The 18,164-nt window shown below is 41.3% G+C and overlaps 1 protein-coding gene across 3 annotated transcripts in view; it reads right to left on the minus strand.

Moving 5' to 3' along the window:
* The window catches only part of MAP3K21 (mitogen-activated protein kinase kinase kinase 21), a 55,472-nt gene extending 38,031 nt beyond the window's left edge, over positions 1-17,441 (minus strand). Inside the window, exon 1 of one of the 3 annotated variants that reach the window (XM_054022733.1) lies at positions 16,289-17,433. In XM_054022733.1, coding sequence (XP_053878708.1) covers positions 16,289-17,093 — 805 coding nt within the window. In that variant the 5' untranslated portion in view covers positions 17,094-17,433. Of the gene's footprint in view, positions 1-16,288 lie in introns of all 3 variants that reach the window. The other 2 variants (XM_054022734.1, XM_054022735.1) reach the window with 2 other exon arrangements.
* Between the last annotated feature and the right edge of the window lie 723 nt (positions 17,442-18,164).

The raw sequence follows: 18,164 nt of genomic DNA on the forward strand, positions 1-18,164 counted from the left end.
CAGTAAAATAAAAAGTTGTTACTGATATTTCAGAATTCTATCTTAAAACTTAGAGGTAAAATACTGAAGCAAATAGGTCACGTCCAATAAGTTTCTCACCTATACTCTAAAGGAGATACTAAGGCTAACATAAATGTATAGGCTAAGATCTCAATAATTAGTATAAAGAGAACGTTAAAATAATTATGAGTGTTATGCCTTTAGATTTGAATGAAAGACCTATTGTTTTCATTTACATTTCAAATGAGTTCAGTAGAATTCCTGAAATTCCTTGTCAGTCAGTGTGACCGAAACTAAAAACAGTGAATCTTGCACAAGTTAATAATTGGAATATGGCCAAGTTTCATTCTACAAAAGTGACAAAAGGGCTTGTAGCACTTCAAACTTCTGTTTCCTGCTGGTAGTCAGGAAGAACTACATTATTGTATATATACACATTAATCAGCTGGGAAGCAAAATGTTCAACATAACTAATAAACCCAGGCCCGGAGCTAATTCTTCTAGACTGGTAACCTAGCAATCTGTGTTAGACTATCCTTTTGTGACTTCTACAGATTTCTGACCCTCATTAGCTTCATCCAGAACTGGCCTTTACCACCTCGTTAGCCTGCTCAGTCAATCCTGAGTGAATTGTTTTTCTAATCCCTATTTAGAAAATATATTTTCATAAACCAAGAAGTTTATTTACAGCAGGTATTAAAGCAGGGTGAAACAGTTTCAATTTATCACCTATTGACTCAACATTTAGAAGTGCATAACAAGTTATATATTTTTGTTGAAAATAATCATATTTACATTAGTACTCTCTCATGTCTATAATTTAAGCATAAACCATTTCAGAGCAAACTCCAAAGACACATTTTAAAAAGTTTACACCGCCAACAATAAATCTGTCATAATTAGACAAAAAAAGCACCAATGCAGACCATAAGTAATTCGTACACTTGTCCTCTACAGATAGTATATCCAAATTTTAAATCAGAAAAATCAAAAGCGACTAATCAGGACTACTCAAAACTGAAGGATTGGAGCCCCCCAAGACAGCGCAGTCACTAAATAAAACTATTGCCCACTGGCCCAAGTAAAAGCTTGTGCATACTTCCTCCTTTTCTCCCCCTCCCCCGCACACCAAAAAGTCAAAGATTTCAGCTGTAACAAAACAGCTATGGAATGAGTTCTCTCTTTTGTAAGAGTAGCATACATTTATCAGATTGGATGCTTGAGGAAAAAAATCTCTCTCCTTCCCTTCTTCGGTATCCTGTTCCCTTCTCCAGTACTGGGAAGTGATCAGCAGCCCTATGGACAAGTGTTCAGAAGCAGTTTAAAGTATTTGCTTTCTGAAAATTATGGCAACCTAACATGCTGTTTAATTCAAATGCTACATTTCTTAATGCAAAACTAAAGCCTGAAATACATGCTATTCAAATGTTGCCTGTGCTGAACAATGAAAGGGTGACTATTTGACCACATTTTAAAATAAATAAATTGTATAAAAACTACTGGTTGTGTCACTTTTACTCCTTTCAACTAAGTTCCTGTCCTTTGCCCTCAAATATATCCCAGTGTCTTTTCTAGACCACAGCCCTTCACACAGCTCTTTAATGGAAAAGAATTCTGTGCCATTTTGACAGAACCTCAAAAAGGGCAAGTCTCCCCTCCCCAACATCCTCCCTCTCTTTAGATATTGAAAGCTTTTTCCTCTTTGGGATAGGCTGTATGGAATTCCCAAACAGTCTGAGATCCAAACTGTATAATTAAAAAGAGGATTAAGATGATAGGATTTAGATGGATCGTCTAAATCAAGAGAAACAGTATATATAACAAAAACTGCTAGTTTATCTAGTCTAGGCATTACAGTAATATAAACAGTTACAAACTAACCTGATACTTGATAAACTGGGGAAGTACTATAGGTTTAGTTACAGTCTATACAGAAAATCTCTCAGTGACAGCTTTCTTCTCTCACCCTCTTGCATCTCCCAGTCTGAGGCTTCTTTGAGCAAAGCAACATCTGATACATCCACTTTTTTCTTTCCTCTTAAGTACAGGTCTGTCGCATCTTACACACATTTAACATGAGCGATTTCAGCTTTACGCAGTCGGCAAAAACAATACAAAAAGAGAAAAATAAATTTTAATACTGTACCTGTAGTACGGGCGATTCCACCCGCCACTGAACTCAATGTAATTTTCACTATATGCGGTTTTCGCTTTATGCGCTAACCGCGGAACGGAACCCCCGCCTAAGATGAGACTCGCCTGTACCTAGCTTCTCCTAGAATCTTTGTGTCCTAATTAACTACCTCCTTTCAGTTACAGACTGTGATCATTTTGATCTTCAAGGAGATAAGAGATCATTCTCTCTCATACGAAGGTACTTACACAGATGTCCTGGCCTATCATCATACTAGTCAAGCCCCCACCAATGTGGCACTCCCCAGCTTTAATACCAATGTGTTCTTCACTGCTTCATTTCACTCCAAATACTCTTTTCAAGGTAGTTTCCCACAATTACAAACTTCCAGGGAACAGTTACTTTCTCCCCACCCTCCTTATGGTCCCTTATTGAGAAGGAATCCTTTTGGAATGCTAATTAACATATTTTCTAATGTTTACTGTCCCTGACCCAGGAGACAAGTAGAAGCTTACTAAAGAGACTGGGGGAAGGGCAGGGAATTTTAATGATTATTTACGATTTCTAATTGCAGTAGCACAGTGAATAGGGACCCATTGTGCTAGGCCTTGCACTGACATAAAATGATGGCCCCTGTCTAAAAGAGCTTACAATGTAAATTATAGGCCATGTCTATACTTAACAGGATCTATGCTGCTGTGCGATCAACGCAGTGGGGGTCGATTTAGCAGGTCCTGTGAAGAGCCCGCCCGTGGCTCCGCTCTCCCCAGCGGCGAGCCCCGGCCACGGCCCCGCTCTCCCCGGCGGCCGGAGCCATAGCACCGCGCCGCCCCCCTCCAGGTGCCGCCCCAAGCACAAGCTTGGTGGGCTGGTGCCTGGAGCCGGCCCTGCTTCTATAATCCTATTTAATATAAATATGAAGCAATTGCTTACATCTTTTCTGTTTGACAAGGTTCATGAAATCTGTGGATTGTTTGTAATGTAGTTTTGGAAGAAGTTCTATTGCATACTCTGATGATTTTAGTTGATCTGCAGTCTATAGCAGTTTAATTCAAAAAGTTGTTAGCCTCTCTCCTAATTTTGACCATGGAGAGACCACAAAGACAATCAGACATTTGAGAGTTGCTGATGAGAATCATTGGCTGCACTTTGCCTGAACTTTCTTTTGATTACAAAAACTTCTCCAGGAGTAGCTAAGTCCTTTTTATCAAGTTTTTGCTATTGGTAGATGCAAACAGAGGACCAAGGCCATTCACACTTTGTTTTCTTTAGTTAATAGTGAGTTTGTTTCTGCAGCACCCTCTGCGACTGCCTTATCTAGGACTTCTCTAAATAGCTCAGTCTTGTGCATTTTGCAAATACAAGTTAGTTTGCTTAGCCATTAACCTAGCAAGATTAGAACTGAAGGTACCTATGTGCTACTACATTTGCTGCCACCGATAGTCACAGATCTTTGAGACTACAGGAGTACAAATTATATATTATGGTTATACCACATATCCCTTACTTCTCACTGCTATAGGTTGACTAGAAGTTAGACCATATAATTTTTGGAGGGTGGCAACATCATCACTTCCCCTCTCAAACTCAGTTTAAGTACTGCTTGTCAATTGATTCAGTTCCTGTAAATTCCAAATGAACATGAAATAGAGTTGCTTATCTTGCATTTTTACTTGAACTGACAGGAATCATACCTTTTCTTTCCAAAACCAAATTATTAGCCATCGTATTAAATGTGTTCCACGCCTGCTTGTTAACAGCACACTACAGCAACATGTGCCTTGTGTATATGGAGGGATTTGCCTCAATTATACTCATTATTGCAGCACAGATTATTGCTTGAAACTCGGGTAAACTCTACCAGGGCAAGTAATGGCTTTACCTGCCTACACTAGGAGTTTGCACCATTGACGATACACTTGCCACTTGTCTGCAAGTTACTATAGCTGAAATTCCCTTTAAGTATTAGGGGCAAGGACCTCACCTTTGTCCCTGTATGTTGTGCATGTAATGACTTTCAAGCTGTGGATCAAACTTTCGTACAGCTCACCATTCATATTAGAGGATTTTTTTTTATCTTAGAAAATAAATGGTATGGGGAGACAGACTAGAAATTTGTCTACCCTCCAAGTCAGGGCTAGAGATACATTTTGCACAGCTTGTTATAGACCCTTTAATAGCTTTTTACCCACCATTTAAACAGTAACGGTGGAAGACTTCAACCCACTCCATTTTGCTCTTAAACTCACTACTGTTTAAATTTGACAAAGGTAGACATTTTTAGACTCAACCGCAATCGCATTCTAAAATTAAGTCTGAACAGAGGTGCTCCCAACTGCAGAGACAGAACTTGATGACAACTATCATGAAAAGTCCTTGATTGAAAAAGCTGACATAGACACTACTAATCCCATAAGAGAAAGGCAACATTATAGAAAAGGAACATGCGGCAGGCAAAATCTATCAATACACTCAAACTGCAAAATTAAATCATCTGATTTTTCTCTTGGAGAGGGGAAGAGAAATTAAAAGATAAATTACAACAATATGAAAAGATTCATGAAGCATACACTGTAGGTTGAATGCAACTTGCATCATCAACTCTCCCTCCACTTCCACTGTTATAAATATTGTAACAGCAATTTTGGGCAAATGGAAATTGTGGAGAGAATGAAATTGTCTAAACTATTTGCTAAGGAGACAATGTTGTAGTTAAAGAAGTTATGAGTTACTTTACAGGTGTACTAGTTGATGCTTAGGCTGTGCTAGAATGCTTGATAGAAATTTCAATCCTGCTCTAGGAGGATGAACTTGAGTGGTAAGCCACTACAATTGGACACAAAAACCCTGCTATTTTAAATACTCAATTTAAATGCAGGAGTTAAAGCTCTCATTAGACAAGTTATTATTATAAGAACCTTAAATAGTAAGCATTCTGTAATTCTTAAATGAATGGATTATTCAAGATTAGTTTTTCTATTTAAATTCCATGTTTAAAGAAGTGTTACAGTACTAACCTGACTCTTCTGTGATTTTTGCATCATACAGACAGCAGTCACCATTAGAGACTGTCAACTTGAAAAATGTTGAGCAAATTCACTCAGAATTATTTCAGGTATTATACACTTACCCATGAGCTCCCATTCCAATTTTTTTTTTTTTTTTTTAAGAAAGCCAGTCACTTTTGCTATTTTGTTTTTAAACATGGCTTTCCTCTAGCCTCTGCCTTTGACCCAGCAACTGAGGAAAAATTCTGAATACAATGCAGGGAGATTCAAATATAAAATGCTCATAAATGTTACTTGTAACAGTAGTAATCACTTTTGCCTAAGATTTTAAATATTTGTTTAAATTTGTACAAAATCTAAGAAAGAGCACCTGACCATTCATTCTAGACACCCTTATCATTTGAACACAATCAAGAATTTCCTTGGCAACTCTATCCAACCCTTAAAAAGAGCAAAGCCAGGCAAATTAAGGTTTGGTGTACCCAAACCCGACCTAATGGAACCAATAAGCCCAAAAGATCAGGAGTGATCCGTACGAACTTCCACAATTCTCATTTGAGTCCTGGGCATTCCACTCCAAAACAAATCAATGTATGCTGCCCAATATACAGTCCTCTCCCAGTAGGGGTTTCTTGTCCCCTAAACCAAACCTCATGGCAGGGGGAGGTAGGTGGTTTCCTCCTCTCTGGACTGGATCCCAATCCACACACAACCAAGGAGCAGCCCATTGAGTACAGCTGAGTGAAGCTTTTTAAATCATGTGTCAAAATTTTGACTCTACCTGAAGAAGGACACATTTTTCATTAAGTGCCCCTGTTTTTTTGACCAACTGTAATGAGGAGCAGGGAGGCCACAGCCAACCTGAAGACCAATGGTAGAGGGCCCCCTTCCTACTACCCTTGCAGTGTCTCCTGCTCATAACAGCAATAGCCAGCCCCCAACTCCCCTAACAGTGACAGCAGCATTGGAGTTGCCTCTCTGTAGACTTAAGAAAACAAGACTGCATTGATTTATGCTTTGTTCACACCTGGAAATTCTCTCACAACAATAAGAACTAAAACACTTTTTAAAAAATGAAATCTTAAAGATTCTGCAGAATTTAATGACAGTCCCACAGAAAAATTCCTGCTTGCTCTGGGCAACTGGCTTTTCTGACTCTTGGCCCAAAGTACCGTATGGACATACTTTAGTGCAAAGTTAAGGGAGCTACAAAGATCCCATACTTTGAAAATTTAAAAAAGACACCAAACTTTTCTTCTCATTCTAAGCTGACCTAGGCTTTCCTAATTTAGAACAAATGCTTGACTAATCACTGTGATGACTCTAGAGAACAGTGTTTCAGTTTGGTTTTAATGACAAATCAAGAACACAAAAATAAATGTGACGCTTCTTTTTGAATTTCCAATATTGGGGGGGGGTGAGGGGGAAATGGAACAATGAACTACAGAGGTGAAATAGTTACCACTGCAGTTTTAGAAGGAACAAAAGGGGAGGGGCTGACTTATCAGGCCTGAGTTAAAAGCACACCTGTCAAAACACAGATTTCAGTCGCCAGGAAGAGAACAAAGCATGATTATGCTGCCAACATTGGGGCTGATTTAACTGGAGCTATGACCCTAAACACAGAAGCATCAACTTGGCAAGAGACTTTCAGAGGGAGGGGGAAGACTTTATTTATGATTTTACTCAAATACTTTAATTGTTCATAATAGTGTATATTACCCAGGGTTTTAATACACAAGCGCTAGATGTCACAAAAAGATTTTAAAACAGCTGTAAAATGTAATTTTGGTGTCTACTTCAAGTTACAGGTGCAGGAATAAGGTTTCAAGTATAGGAAAGTTTGGAGCAAGAAAGCAAACATGATGGAATTTAAGTGAAATCCCAAGAGTCACAACTTCTAATATTCAAGAAGTCAGAAATTTAACTTAAAGTCATGAAGTTTGTTACTATCCTTATACAGCACAAGTTAATTTGTATTTAACAAACATGTTAAAATATTGGTCTCATCTTATGATTCACAATAAGTAATTATAGCTCATCCATCAAATTCGATGGGAGACTCCATCATCAAAATATTTGTACTGTTAAAGCCAAATGTGCACCTAATTTTATGCTGCTATGCGTGCTAATTCTACCTTCAGAAAATGAAAAATTAAGCTTTTTTTTTTTTTTTTTTTTTTTTAAAAGCACATACTTTTTGAAGCCATTGTTAACTTAGGGCAGCGTTTCCCAAACTGTGTTCCGCAGAACGCTGGTGTTCCACACGATGTGAATAGGTGTTCCGTGAAAGACTCTTGCATTTAATTTTTGTACTACTTTATATGCAATTTCCAGTTAGAAACTGTTAGTTCAAGTTATTTTAAATTTGTATTTTTGCTTTGTTTTATAAAAGAAAATATATTTGAGCATAAATAAAGCAATTTTTTACTTGAAAACCAAACGACTACAAAATAATATTATAAGTGTTCCGTAATAGGCTAAAAAGTGTTCAGTGGCCAAACAAGTTTGGGAAACGCTGACTTAGGGCATTAGAATTAGTTTTGGAAAGAAGGAAAGACTAGAGGCTTTTAACTTTGCCCCAGTACCCTAATAGTTCAAAGTGCCCATCTACACATTTGAAATAACACTTATTTTACACAGCCATTTTCAGTTCAAACCCTGCTATACGGGGGCTGAAAATATTTTGAGAGATAAGAAACTGACAGTCTGCAAACAAAAAAATCCAATAGCTAAGTTTAACCTTTAGATTCTTCAGGAATCTATAAATTGGTATTAAAGCTCCAAAGTTAATATTAATGTTACTTCTCTACTTTTTACAAGTCATTGTAAAAATTTTAATGGCATTTCTATGTTGTAGCTAACAGTGCTCAAACACAAACACATTCATGCCGAACAGTAAAACTTAAAACTGAAAATCAAGCTGGATCTTCTCAAGTTTACCAGCACTACACAAAGCGTCTTGTTCCCACATGATATATACGCCTAAATAGCATGCAACATAATTTTCCTTCTATTTAGGCATATCTATATCTATATCTATTATATATATATCACTTCAAAAGTGTGAGGCCCAAGGTTTTAAAAGCTTTTTTGTGATGTCTATTTCTGTTAATTTCAATGGAAGTTAGACACATAGGCACTTCTGAAAATTCCACTAGGCATCTATCTGCATCATTGGGTGCATAACTACTTTTAAAAATCTGGCCCAGTATTTCTAAAGACCTTGTATAAAAGTAGGAAATTATGAAGTTATGTTTTTTATTTTTATGTGTACACAAGCAAATACTGATGTCATAACTAGGATAGCAGTAATTTTGGCTATCACCAATCAAAAGCTCCAAAACATATTTTCCTTTGAGAAAAAGGTTACAGTCAGAAAATTAATGGGAATGTTTGGGCTAGAACTAAACCCTGTTTTAGCCCCCCCAAAAAAGTCACAGAACCTACCCTCTCCAAGATTTCCAGTGGAGAAACTTGACTGGAGGGAATCCAAGATGGAATTTGGAAGAAAGGAACTCAAAAGAACAGCTGTAAAACAGCTCACTTAAGGAAGATTGAAGATATATTTAATTATTATTTTATAACAAGGAAGATGGGGAAGTTGTTGGCAAGTAGGGTCAAGGGAAAGACTAGATCATGACTACATTTTTGAAAGAGCCAACAGCTGTTCAGGGATGGAGTCAAAGATGCAAAACACAATCTTAACTACAAACAAAATAAATGAATAGGTCAGAGTTAAAGCTGTGTATTTAAGCGTGATTTTCAGCTGTTTGTTGGGCTGACTGAGGGCAGCAGTCCTGCTGAAATGAAACTGGATATGTTAGAGAAGGCATTAGTGTTGTAGAATGGTGGAGTATTGTGACTGTAATGGACTAATGCTTGAAAAATCAGTTTGTACTAGGTGTTGCCTTTAATGTATGAGTTCCTGGCTTTTGGTATTTGCATTGTAAGGAAACATATCTGATCAACCTTAACTCTAGTTTAAAGAAGTTTATGTATGGCATTTTTAATTTTGTTCACTTGTTAGAGTCTAGGATAGAGTTAACACATTCAGAGGGGGCAAATCAAAGTTAACTGCTTCGGCTCGATAGATTAGGTTTTCGACCCACATATGAGATAACTAGAATATTATTCACTCTTTGGCAGGTTAAGGACTTTATACACAAACACTGTATTGCATAGAACTAATAAAATAGGTATATTGCCAAGAGATAGCCATTGTATGAAAAAAAACACATTAAACAAGCGACTGTGATTTTTACTTTAAAAACATGTTGCAACAAGTCATCCAACTGCAGATTAGAATTACTAGTTTCTATAAACTACTTTATCCACTGCAATCAAGACATATAAGTTGCTACATGTAATGGGCAAGTTTATCTCCAAACACTAAATTAACTTTAACACCACTTTCTGGACAAACTCAAAAAATGCACAAAAAATACAATGCCCATCCTACTTAGACACAGCTGGTAAAGTGTAATATGTTTATGCTGTAATGTGGTGTTTGGTGTCTGGAAAAGCCAATGGGTCTAATTTTTAGTGGTGCTGAGCATGTGGGGCTCCCACACAAGAACATGGGAATGTCAGGTGCTCAGAACCTTGGGGCGGGTGTGTGTGTGGAGAATCAAGACCTTGATGTGAGAGTACACTAAACCATGAAAAAAGATTGTTGAGAACAGTACAAAAGAAAGAAAAAGAAATACAAGGTAAGAAACTCAAAGAAGTGACCTAATTTTACAAAAGATACATAGATTAAAAAAAGGTGGCACATCTATGCCATTGAATTAAAACAGACCCTATTCCCTTAGGAAAGGCTTACTTTGGAAGTCATTAGGGAGAGATGACACAAACTAAAATTTGCAAGTATTGTTCTATGCTAGCACAGCATTTTAAAAAGTTTGGTGCAAGATGGACAGCAATACTACTACTTTCCACTTACACATCTTTTTTCCATAGATCTCAAAGCACTTCAAGATGGGCAAGCATTACCCCCATGTTATAGATGGGCAAACTGAGGGACAGAGAATGTAACGCTGCAGGTCTCTCTCCCCCCTCCCAACTCTCACAAAGCCAACGGAGATGACATGAAAACATAGACCCACATCGCCCAGTGACTCCAGGATGGAAACTGCCCCCAACATTTTCTGAATTAAGTTATGGGTTTGTCTCCGTCATACTAAGGAAAGCTCACTGTTTTGAAAAGTATAGCTCATATAGATTAATCTCAGACCTATCATAGCCTATCAAAAGCCAAGAATTTTTCTCCATAAGGAGAGGACAGAGAAAGAAAAGCTGAAGAGAAACAATCCTGAGTTCAGAGGATTTAAGAAAAACTCGAGGGGAACAGAGGTATTTTTGCAAGTTTTCAGTATCATCTTCTGACTGGAATAACCTCTTTTTCTCTCTCAGTTATTTTAATAGTACACGCCACCATAATTTGAGTGGTCTTGCTGGGAAGGACCTCAGAGAAACTCTAGGAAAGAGTTTGATTTTTGCCTTCCTTATAAGCAGCAGGGACCTTACTTCAGCCAGGAGCAAGGTAACAAGAGTGATTTGGTTAACAGCTGACAGCAGTTTAATCAGAGCAGGCTCTGCAGCCTCACCAGTACCCACCCTGGTTCCTGAGGCATCTCTGTCCTACTGTCTTGGACACCTTCTCACTATCCCTTTTTGGTGCCTCTTAGCCATGGCAACAAGCCTTTCAATATCTCTAACACAGCCAACCTCTGTGCATTTGGGGGGTGGGGAGGGAGATCCTCAGCATATTCTAAATAATAGCATTCAATGAGTGTGTGAGAATGCTATTTGTATGGATATTATAGTGTTAATCTACTTACATCACAGTTGTTTATTCAGCTTTTAAAAACAGTTTCCTATTTTCAGTTTTGCTATTCCCTTCTTAATTTAAATAAAGCCACATCAGGTAGAGTGTCCACTTTCTGCGGTTTCACTGTTCACTTTTTGTGTGCGATTCCTTTAAATTATAAGCTACTCTGAGTTTCCATGGAAAGTTTCCTGCAGGTACTAACACCTGCATTCAGGATGTGGAACTTGTTTTTCCCAGCTGGAGGCACTGAATGTTCTAAAATCAGGTACTGGAATTAAAGTAGCATTTGCAACGTGCAGGCTAATACGTGTTCACTAACATGCAGTATAGAATCCTAATCTAGACAAGGCCCTGGAAAGTTTGCCAAAGGCTCAAGTAAACCCAAATCTCCCTAGCCCTCTCATTTAATTTGGTGCCCCTGTTCAGAAGTAAATGCTTGACTTTATTTAAAGAGAGAGTTAAATATTTAAACAAACAAACAATTATGGTCACCTAAACACCCCTAACTCTTTCTTCAGTATTATAACTGTTAACCAGAAACTCTTAGATAAACATTCAACCATCAGTTTCATTAAGTCAAACAGCAACAATAAGACAATACATTACTTTAATATTAACAAACCCATATGATAGTTAAAGAAGACTTGAGTGTCTGATTTCAGATTGTACCCCAAGGATACAATTAAGGATGTACAGGTAAGTAATTGCACAGTTTTTAACATTTTCTTTTTCTTCAAGTGGAACTTGAATTTATAATTTCTCAACTTATTTATGTTTTGAGAAACTACAATGATTTCCTCGGGATTTTTTAAGCAGATGTATCAGATAAAGACAGGTAAAATCCTTCTTTCAATCTTGATTCTATTTTTTTTTTTTTTGCCTTGGAATTTCTTTAGATTAATACCAAAGTTTGGAATTGCTTAGTGACAAGAGACCCTGCAAGCCACCCAGAGGTGGACCATGTTCCTTTCCAAACAACCTCTTCCTTCATTACTGCCATCCATGTAGGTCATGAAGACTGCAAAACATACATGTTTCAGAGTAGCAGCCGTGTTACAGATACATTGATAAGTGTTACATCTATATTTAAAAGGTAAAAATTGTGTTATTCAAAAGTGGACATAACTATGTATTTTTGTGATGACACCTTTAAGTGTGAAAGATGGGACATAGGGGAGCACAGCTGTGCATGCCTCTCCCACCTCCTCTCCCCAGCTAAAAGCAGAGTGTACCCCTTCACTCATGCTTCTGGGAGCTCAGCTTCCTGTGAACATCATCTCCTTCTGTTTCATGCAACTTGTGAAGAAACAAGAACACATCAAATAGAAGAGATGGATCCTATGTAGAAAGCTTACGGTGCTCGGAGCCTTCCTGCATGAAGTGATATCCGGTACTGATATCTGCCAGCTAAATCCATCCAGTAAGTCCTAACTACCTTTTCCTCAGAGAGCAAGGGGAACAAGTGAAACTGACAGGCACGTATCAGGGGGTAGCCGTGTTAGTCTGTATCTACAAAAACAACAAGGAGTCTGGTGGCACCTTAAAGACTAACAGATTTATTTGGGCATAAGCTTTCTTGAGTAAAAACCTCACTTCTTCTATGCATTCGAAGAAGTGAGGTTTTTACTCACGAAAGCTTATGCCCAAATAAATCTGTTAGTCTTTAAGGTGCCACCAGACTCCTTGTTGTTTTTTTACTGACAGGCACCACATTCAAAACAGGTAAGAGGAAACAAAGGTCCCCCCTCGCCCCCCCCTCAAAAAAAAAAAATCAATCAATCTACATTTGCCTCCTTTATTCCTCCTTTATCCCCTCCCCCCCCCCCCCCCCCCACACACACAGGAAGAGTTTTCTCCCTGCTAGTTTTCTCTTTCTCCACGGGGATGGAAAATGACAGATCCTGGCACCTCCCAACTTTCCTTCTCATCTGGGGATAAAGAAAGTACATGCCACTGGCTTCCCTCTCATGGACACTGGTTCAGGGAAATTTACCCAAAGCTAGCCTGTCTTTATACCCATCATTCTGCAAAAAAATCTCATTACTCTCACCAGGGCTGTCCCTAGCTATTCTGGGGCTCTACGCAGCCCCCCCGTGGACGCTGGTTCAGGGAAATTTACACAAAGCTCCAGGCCCGGCCCTGCTGCAGTCTTCAGGGGAGTGGGAATGGGGGTGGGGCACGGGCAGGAAGAGCCGGGGAAGAGGCGGAGCAGGGGCGTGGGCCATGGAGAAGAGGCGGAGTAGGGGCTGGAGCAGCACGCAGCTGTGCAGGGCACCAGGAAATTTGGTGCCCCAAATTTCCTGGTGCCCTACACAGCTGCACATTTTGCGTAAAGGTAAGGATGGCCCTGGTCCTCACTGTTGCTGCCCTGGTCAGCCAGGATTTTCTTCTCTTCTCCTAGATTGGCAGCTGTGAGATAGTACTATTATAAGGTCCTGGACTGTCCAGAAGACCCAAACTACATTAGCTGACTTAGGAGGGGACAACATGCTTGTTTGGGCATATTCCATGTGTGTACTGTGGTTGTTGATGCTAAGTTATTAACATCCTGCACCAGGTAGGGAATAGGCCAGTGATTCTTGAGCCAGATTCTGCTCTGAGGAAAATAGTACAAAATCAAATCAATAAATAACTTCCCCCCAAAAAACTTTTTATCTGAATAGGGTAGAATCCAACCTTTAAGTCTGATGGACCAATTATTGGACAAGAGGATGCTATCAAAGTGGCAGACAAATTTCAGATTCAGGTAATCCATTTCATGAATATATTTCAAAACAATGAATACACCAGCTCACTCTCACCTAATCTTAATCTCAGTGAGACACTGGTTGAGACTCAGAACCATGTCATCATCTGAGTTGGATGTGAGCAGCATAGTGAAAACACCCCCGCCCCATGCTCAGTACTCTCCTAATGGCACCATATACATCTTTAATGTGGCAGGTGGGGGGTAGAATAGCACACTGCAGCTCCATTCACTTGAGTCCTTTGGGAAAAGGATGAGTTGCCCACAACTACCTGTTGAGATCTTGCCAAAAAAGTAAAAAACTGCTGAAGGGCAGCTCATCACTCCTGCCAATGTTTGCAGGCTACTCAACAGCATTTTGTGATCAATGGTATCAAAAGAAGGTGATCTAATATAACCAGCACGGACATTCAGTCTACCAGAAAGAGATGGTCAATCACTGCATTCTGTCTGCCAGTGCTAGGTCTATACACAGATTGAGAAGGATGAAGATTATGAACGGCATCTAAATACTTTGAGTTGTCTCACAGTTTGGGGAAAAAATTAATGTAACACAGCCTGGGAGTGCAATTACTGCAAAAGTCTTGGTTCAGTGGGTCTTTTAGAGAAAGATGAGGGTATGTTCCTGGGTATGAGTTGGGTACAAAGATTTTTCTGATGCTTTTTTCCATTTTTAATGTTTGTTAGTGGAAGTAAATTGTTACTTCTGTATGATTATTTAAAGCTGTTGACTGATGAACTATTTTTACATTGGTATTAATGCTGATGGGTGGTTATTTTAAGTATTTTTGTCAGGGTGCTCAGAGTTTTTATATGGGTGTTTTTATAATGTTAAATCTAAATGAAATAAAGTTAGAATTTATCACCACTGGTTGCAACATGAGCAGTGTGGATAAGGTGCCAACAGCCACTAACATTTTAATCACTCCGTTCAGAGCAAGTCTAAACAGTGTAAAAAATATCAGTAGCTGCCAACCTCTTGTCTGCAAGAAAACCTCCATCACTATCCCCCTCTGGTGAAACTACCAATGTGAAATATTAGAGGGAAAAAAGGCTAGCATAGACAGAGCCCCCAAAACTTAAAATGACATTAACCACAAGAACATAGTGATCTAATGGTGAAAAGCTAATTCAAACATGTCCTATGATAGTAACAACCAAGTGTTGTTCGTCCAAAATCCAGTTTCTAGGGGACCACCACTCACAAAACAAAAGGATCTAAAATATTCGCAATTTTAGCAACTCCTGCAGAGAGACCAAGGATTCACTAGGCATAAAAACTGAGCTCCCTGTCACTCCTTCAGGTGATTTTTCATAACAAGAGCAGAGGAATTTCTACTACCACCATCTCACTGTCTTTTTTGAAATGAAAGAACTAGAATCTCCATGTCCATTAATCTGACACCATTCATCAGCACTAAATCATGTTAACGAAAAAAGTATGATAGAAGTCAAATATGTGATAGTCACCATCATTACATCTTTTATTAATAAAAAATAAGGTAGGAGGAAGAAAGAAGATACTATGAAAAACATTTTCTTGTGAAGTGTTTTATAACCACAGAACACACAAGGAAGAAAGTATATTATGAGTCTGCTATTTTACTCAGTTTTCTTTTTTCTTTTTTTTTAAGTTTCTGTCTAGGAAGATAGGACTTTGCTCTCTGTGTTACAATTAGGTATATAAACTCTGTGCTAATTTTTAACAGAGTTTTTACCTAATTAGTGATATGGTTGGCTTACATATCACATGATTGATCAGTAACCAAGACAACTAACCAACCATGTCACTCTTGCCAGAAGCTCCCACTGCCACAAGACTGTCTTCCAGCAAGCAAATAAACACTTATTTCAATATAGCTCTTCCTAATGGTGTCAGTTTATGGTTTTAACCATTCCTCCTCCTTTTTAACTCTGTACAGAAGGATATCCCCAATGCATTACCACAGGACCTACTTGGAGAGGGGAGGGCATGTTATGCCTCGCTGAGGTACCACAGGATAGCTGCCCAGATTTCCCCAGAAAACAATATAATGTAACTTATGCAGTGTGGTGGGTGCAGATACATCAACACCATCTCAATAAGTTGGTTTGTGGACACCAACTGAACTTGTAGCCAGGTAAGATTGGTTTGAGCATTGGCCTGCTAAACCCAGGGTTGAGAGTTCAATCCTTGAGAGGGTCACTTAAGAATCTGGGGCAAAAATCTGTCCACGAATTGGTCCTGCTTTGAGCAAGGGGTTGGACTAGATGACCTCCTGAGGGCCCTTCCAACCCCGAGAGTCTATGAATATAAGATCAAAATGTCTAACTGGTTACAAAAAGTCACAATTACAGGTGTAACGTGTAAGTCAAAGTCTCATGTGTTAGCGCCTTCATTCCAACTGTCCACATCCAGCAGCTTGTGACAAATGTAGAGCTCTAACAGGCCATGTCCCTCTCACTCCATAAATCTGATTTATACAGCAGCCTCCTCTCTTTTGCTGAGCATAAAAAAACATGGTTAAAACACACTAAAGAGATAGTTGAAATACCCTCTTAAAACAAAAGTCATTTAGAAGACTTACTATTGCTCGATTTGAGGTCTCGGTGTAGGATGGGGACGATGGCTTCCTCGTGCAGGTAGAGCATCCCGCGGGCTATCTGTACTGCCCAATTCACCAGGATGTGCGGAGGTACGCGGCGGCCCCAACGGCTTCCCCCGCCGGTGGTGGCTGCCCCTGCTAGGGCTCTATTGAGGGAGCCTCCCCTCGCAAACTCCATCACCAGGCAGAGGTTGGGCTCCCGCAGGCAGACTCCGTGCAGCTCGATGATGTTGGGATGCTTCAACATGGAGAACAGCTTGGCTTCCTGCCGCACGCTCTCCGCTGTGGCCATGATGTCTTCATCGGGGTCCTGCCGGGCCGCTTTCACCGCCACTTCCTGGCCCCTCCAGGTGGCCCGATACACTTTGCCGAAGCCCCCCACGCCAATGATCTCCTGCAGCTCCAGATGCTGGAAGTCAATCTGGGCTGGGGAGCCGGGCTGGTCTCCCCCGCCTCCGGCCCGCCAGTCCTGCGGAGCCGGGCTCGGGGCCGGGCGCCCGCCCTTCTCCTGCTGGCGGTGCTGGGGCGGGTACCGGCCCGGCTGGTAAGTCACATAGTTGGCCGGGAAGATGCCGAGGCGGTGGCGGATTTTGCCCGCCCACCAGCCATCGTCCCCCGAGACGGCCGCATCCTTGGACAGCACCTCGACCACGTCGCCCCGCCGCAGGCTCAGCTCGTCCTCCCCGTTCGCCTCGTAATCGTACAGCGCGGTCCAGAGCGGGCAGGACGGGCCGCCGCCGCCCGCCGAGGAGCCCTCGGCCGCCGCCCCGGAGCCCAGCAGAGCCATGGCAGGGGCCGGGGCACGGGCCGCAGCAGCCTCAGCCGCGGCATCCGGGAGAGCCGGAGGCGCCGCCGGGGAAGCTCATCCTCACCTGCACCTGCGCGCGGGGTGGGGCGGGCCCCGCTGAGCGGCCGGCGGCGACCCACGGGTAAAGCGGCCAAGCCCGCGAGGGGCAGCGGGGCAGGCCCAGGCCGGTCTCTGCTCCGCCTGTGCCCGCAGCTTCATGGGGCCAGCACCGGCCGCGCCGCCCCGGCCCGAGCTGCTCCAGCCACCCAGCCCAACGGGGCCTACCTCCGCCCTCGACCGCCCCGGATTGGCCAGCCCGGGACACGTGATCCACGGGGACAGGCGGGGGAGGGTCAAAGGCAGGTGCAGGTGCCCTGCCTGCTTCGCGCACGGACAGGCCGGCGGGCCCCACTGCGGGTGGGTCGGGCCAATAGCGCCGGGAGAGCGGGAAGGCGTTAGTGTAACACACAGCAAACTCCGTCCTCGAGCTCTGGGGGAGAGACTTGGCAAACACCTTCAATTTAAACTAAGCTGACGAGGGATTCTCTCTCCCTGCGAGAGAGACTAGGCAAGCCTGGGCACCGCGGTGCCAAGGCGTGAGTAAGGGGGCAGAGGGGAGTGCCAGTATGTAAGCATGTGAGTTAGGCTCTGGCTGCATTGCTTTCTTCCCTCCCACCCCTTACAACTTCCCCTCATAGCTCCCCCTTTGTTGCACATCATTAGTGTAGACAATTTGCATTTTAAGTTTTAACTATGGTGCCATCTACATCTATTTGGACCAGCTCTAGCCAACATGGTGGTTAAAATGCTGGCACCTGTCAGTTCACGGTCTGCACTAGCACTCCCACCACTGTTACCTATGGTAAGAAAGTGTAGTAGACAAAAAGAACAGGAGTACTTGTGGCACCTTAGAGACTAACAAATTTATTAGAGCATAAGCTTTCGTGGACTACAGCCCACTTCTTCGGATGCATCTAAGGTGCCACAAGTACTCCTGTTCTTCTTTTTGCGGATACAGACTAACACGGCTGCTACTCTGAAACCTGTAGTAGACAAGGCTATCAGGGAAGA

Source organism: Malaclemys terrapin, chromosome 3 (genome assembly GCF_027887155.1).
Source record: "Malaclemys terrapin pileata isolate rMalTer1 chromosome 3, rMalTer1.hap1, whole genome shotgun sequence".
Classification (NCBI taxonomy): domain Eukaryota; kingdom Metazoa; phylum Chordata; order Testudines; family Emydidae; genus Malaclemys; species Malaclemys terrapin.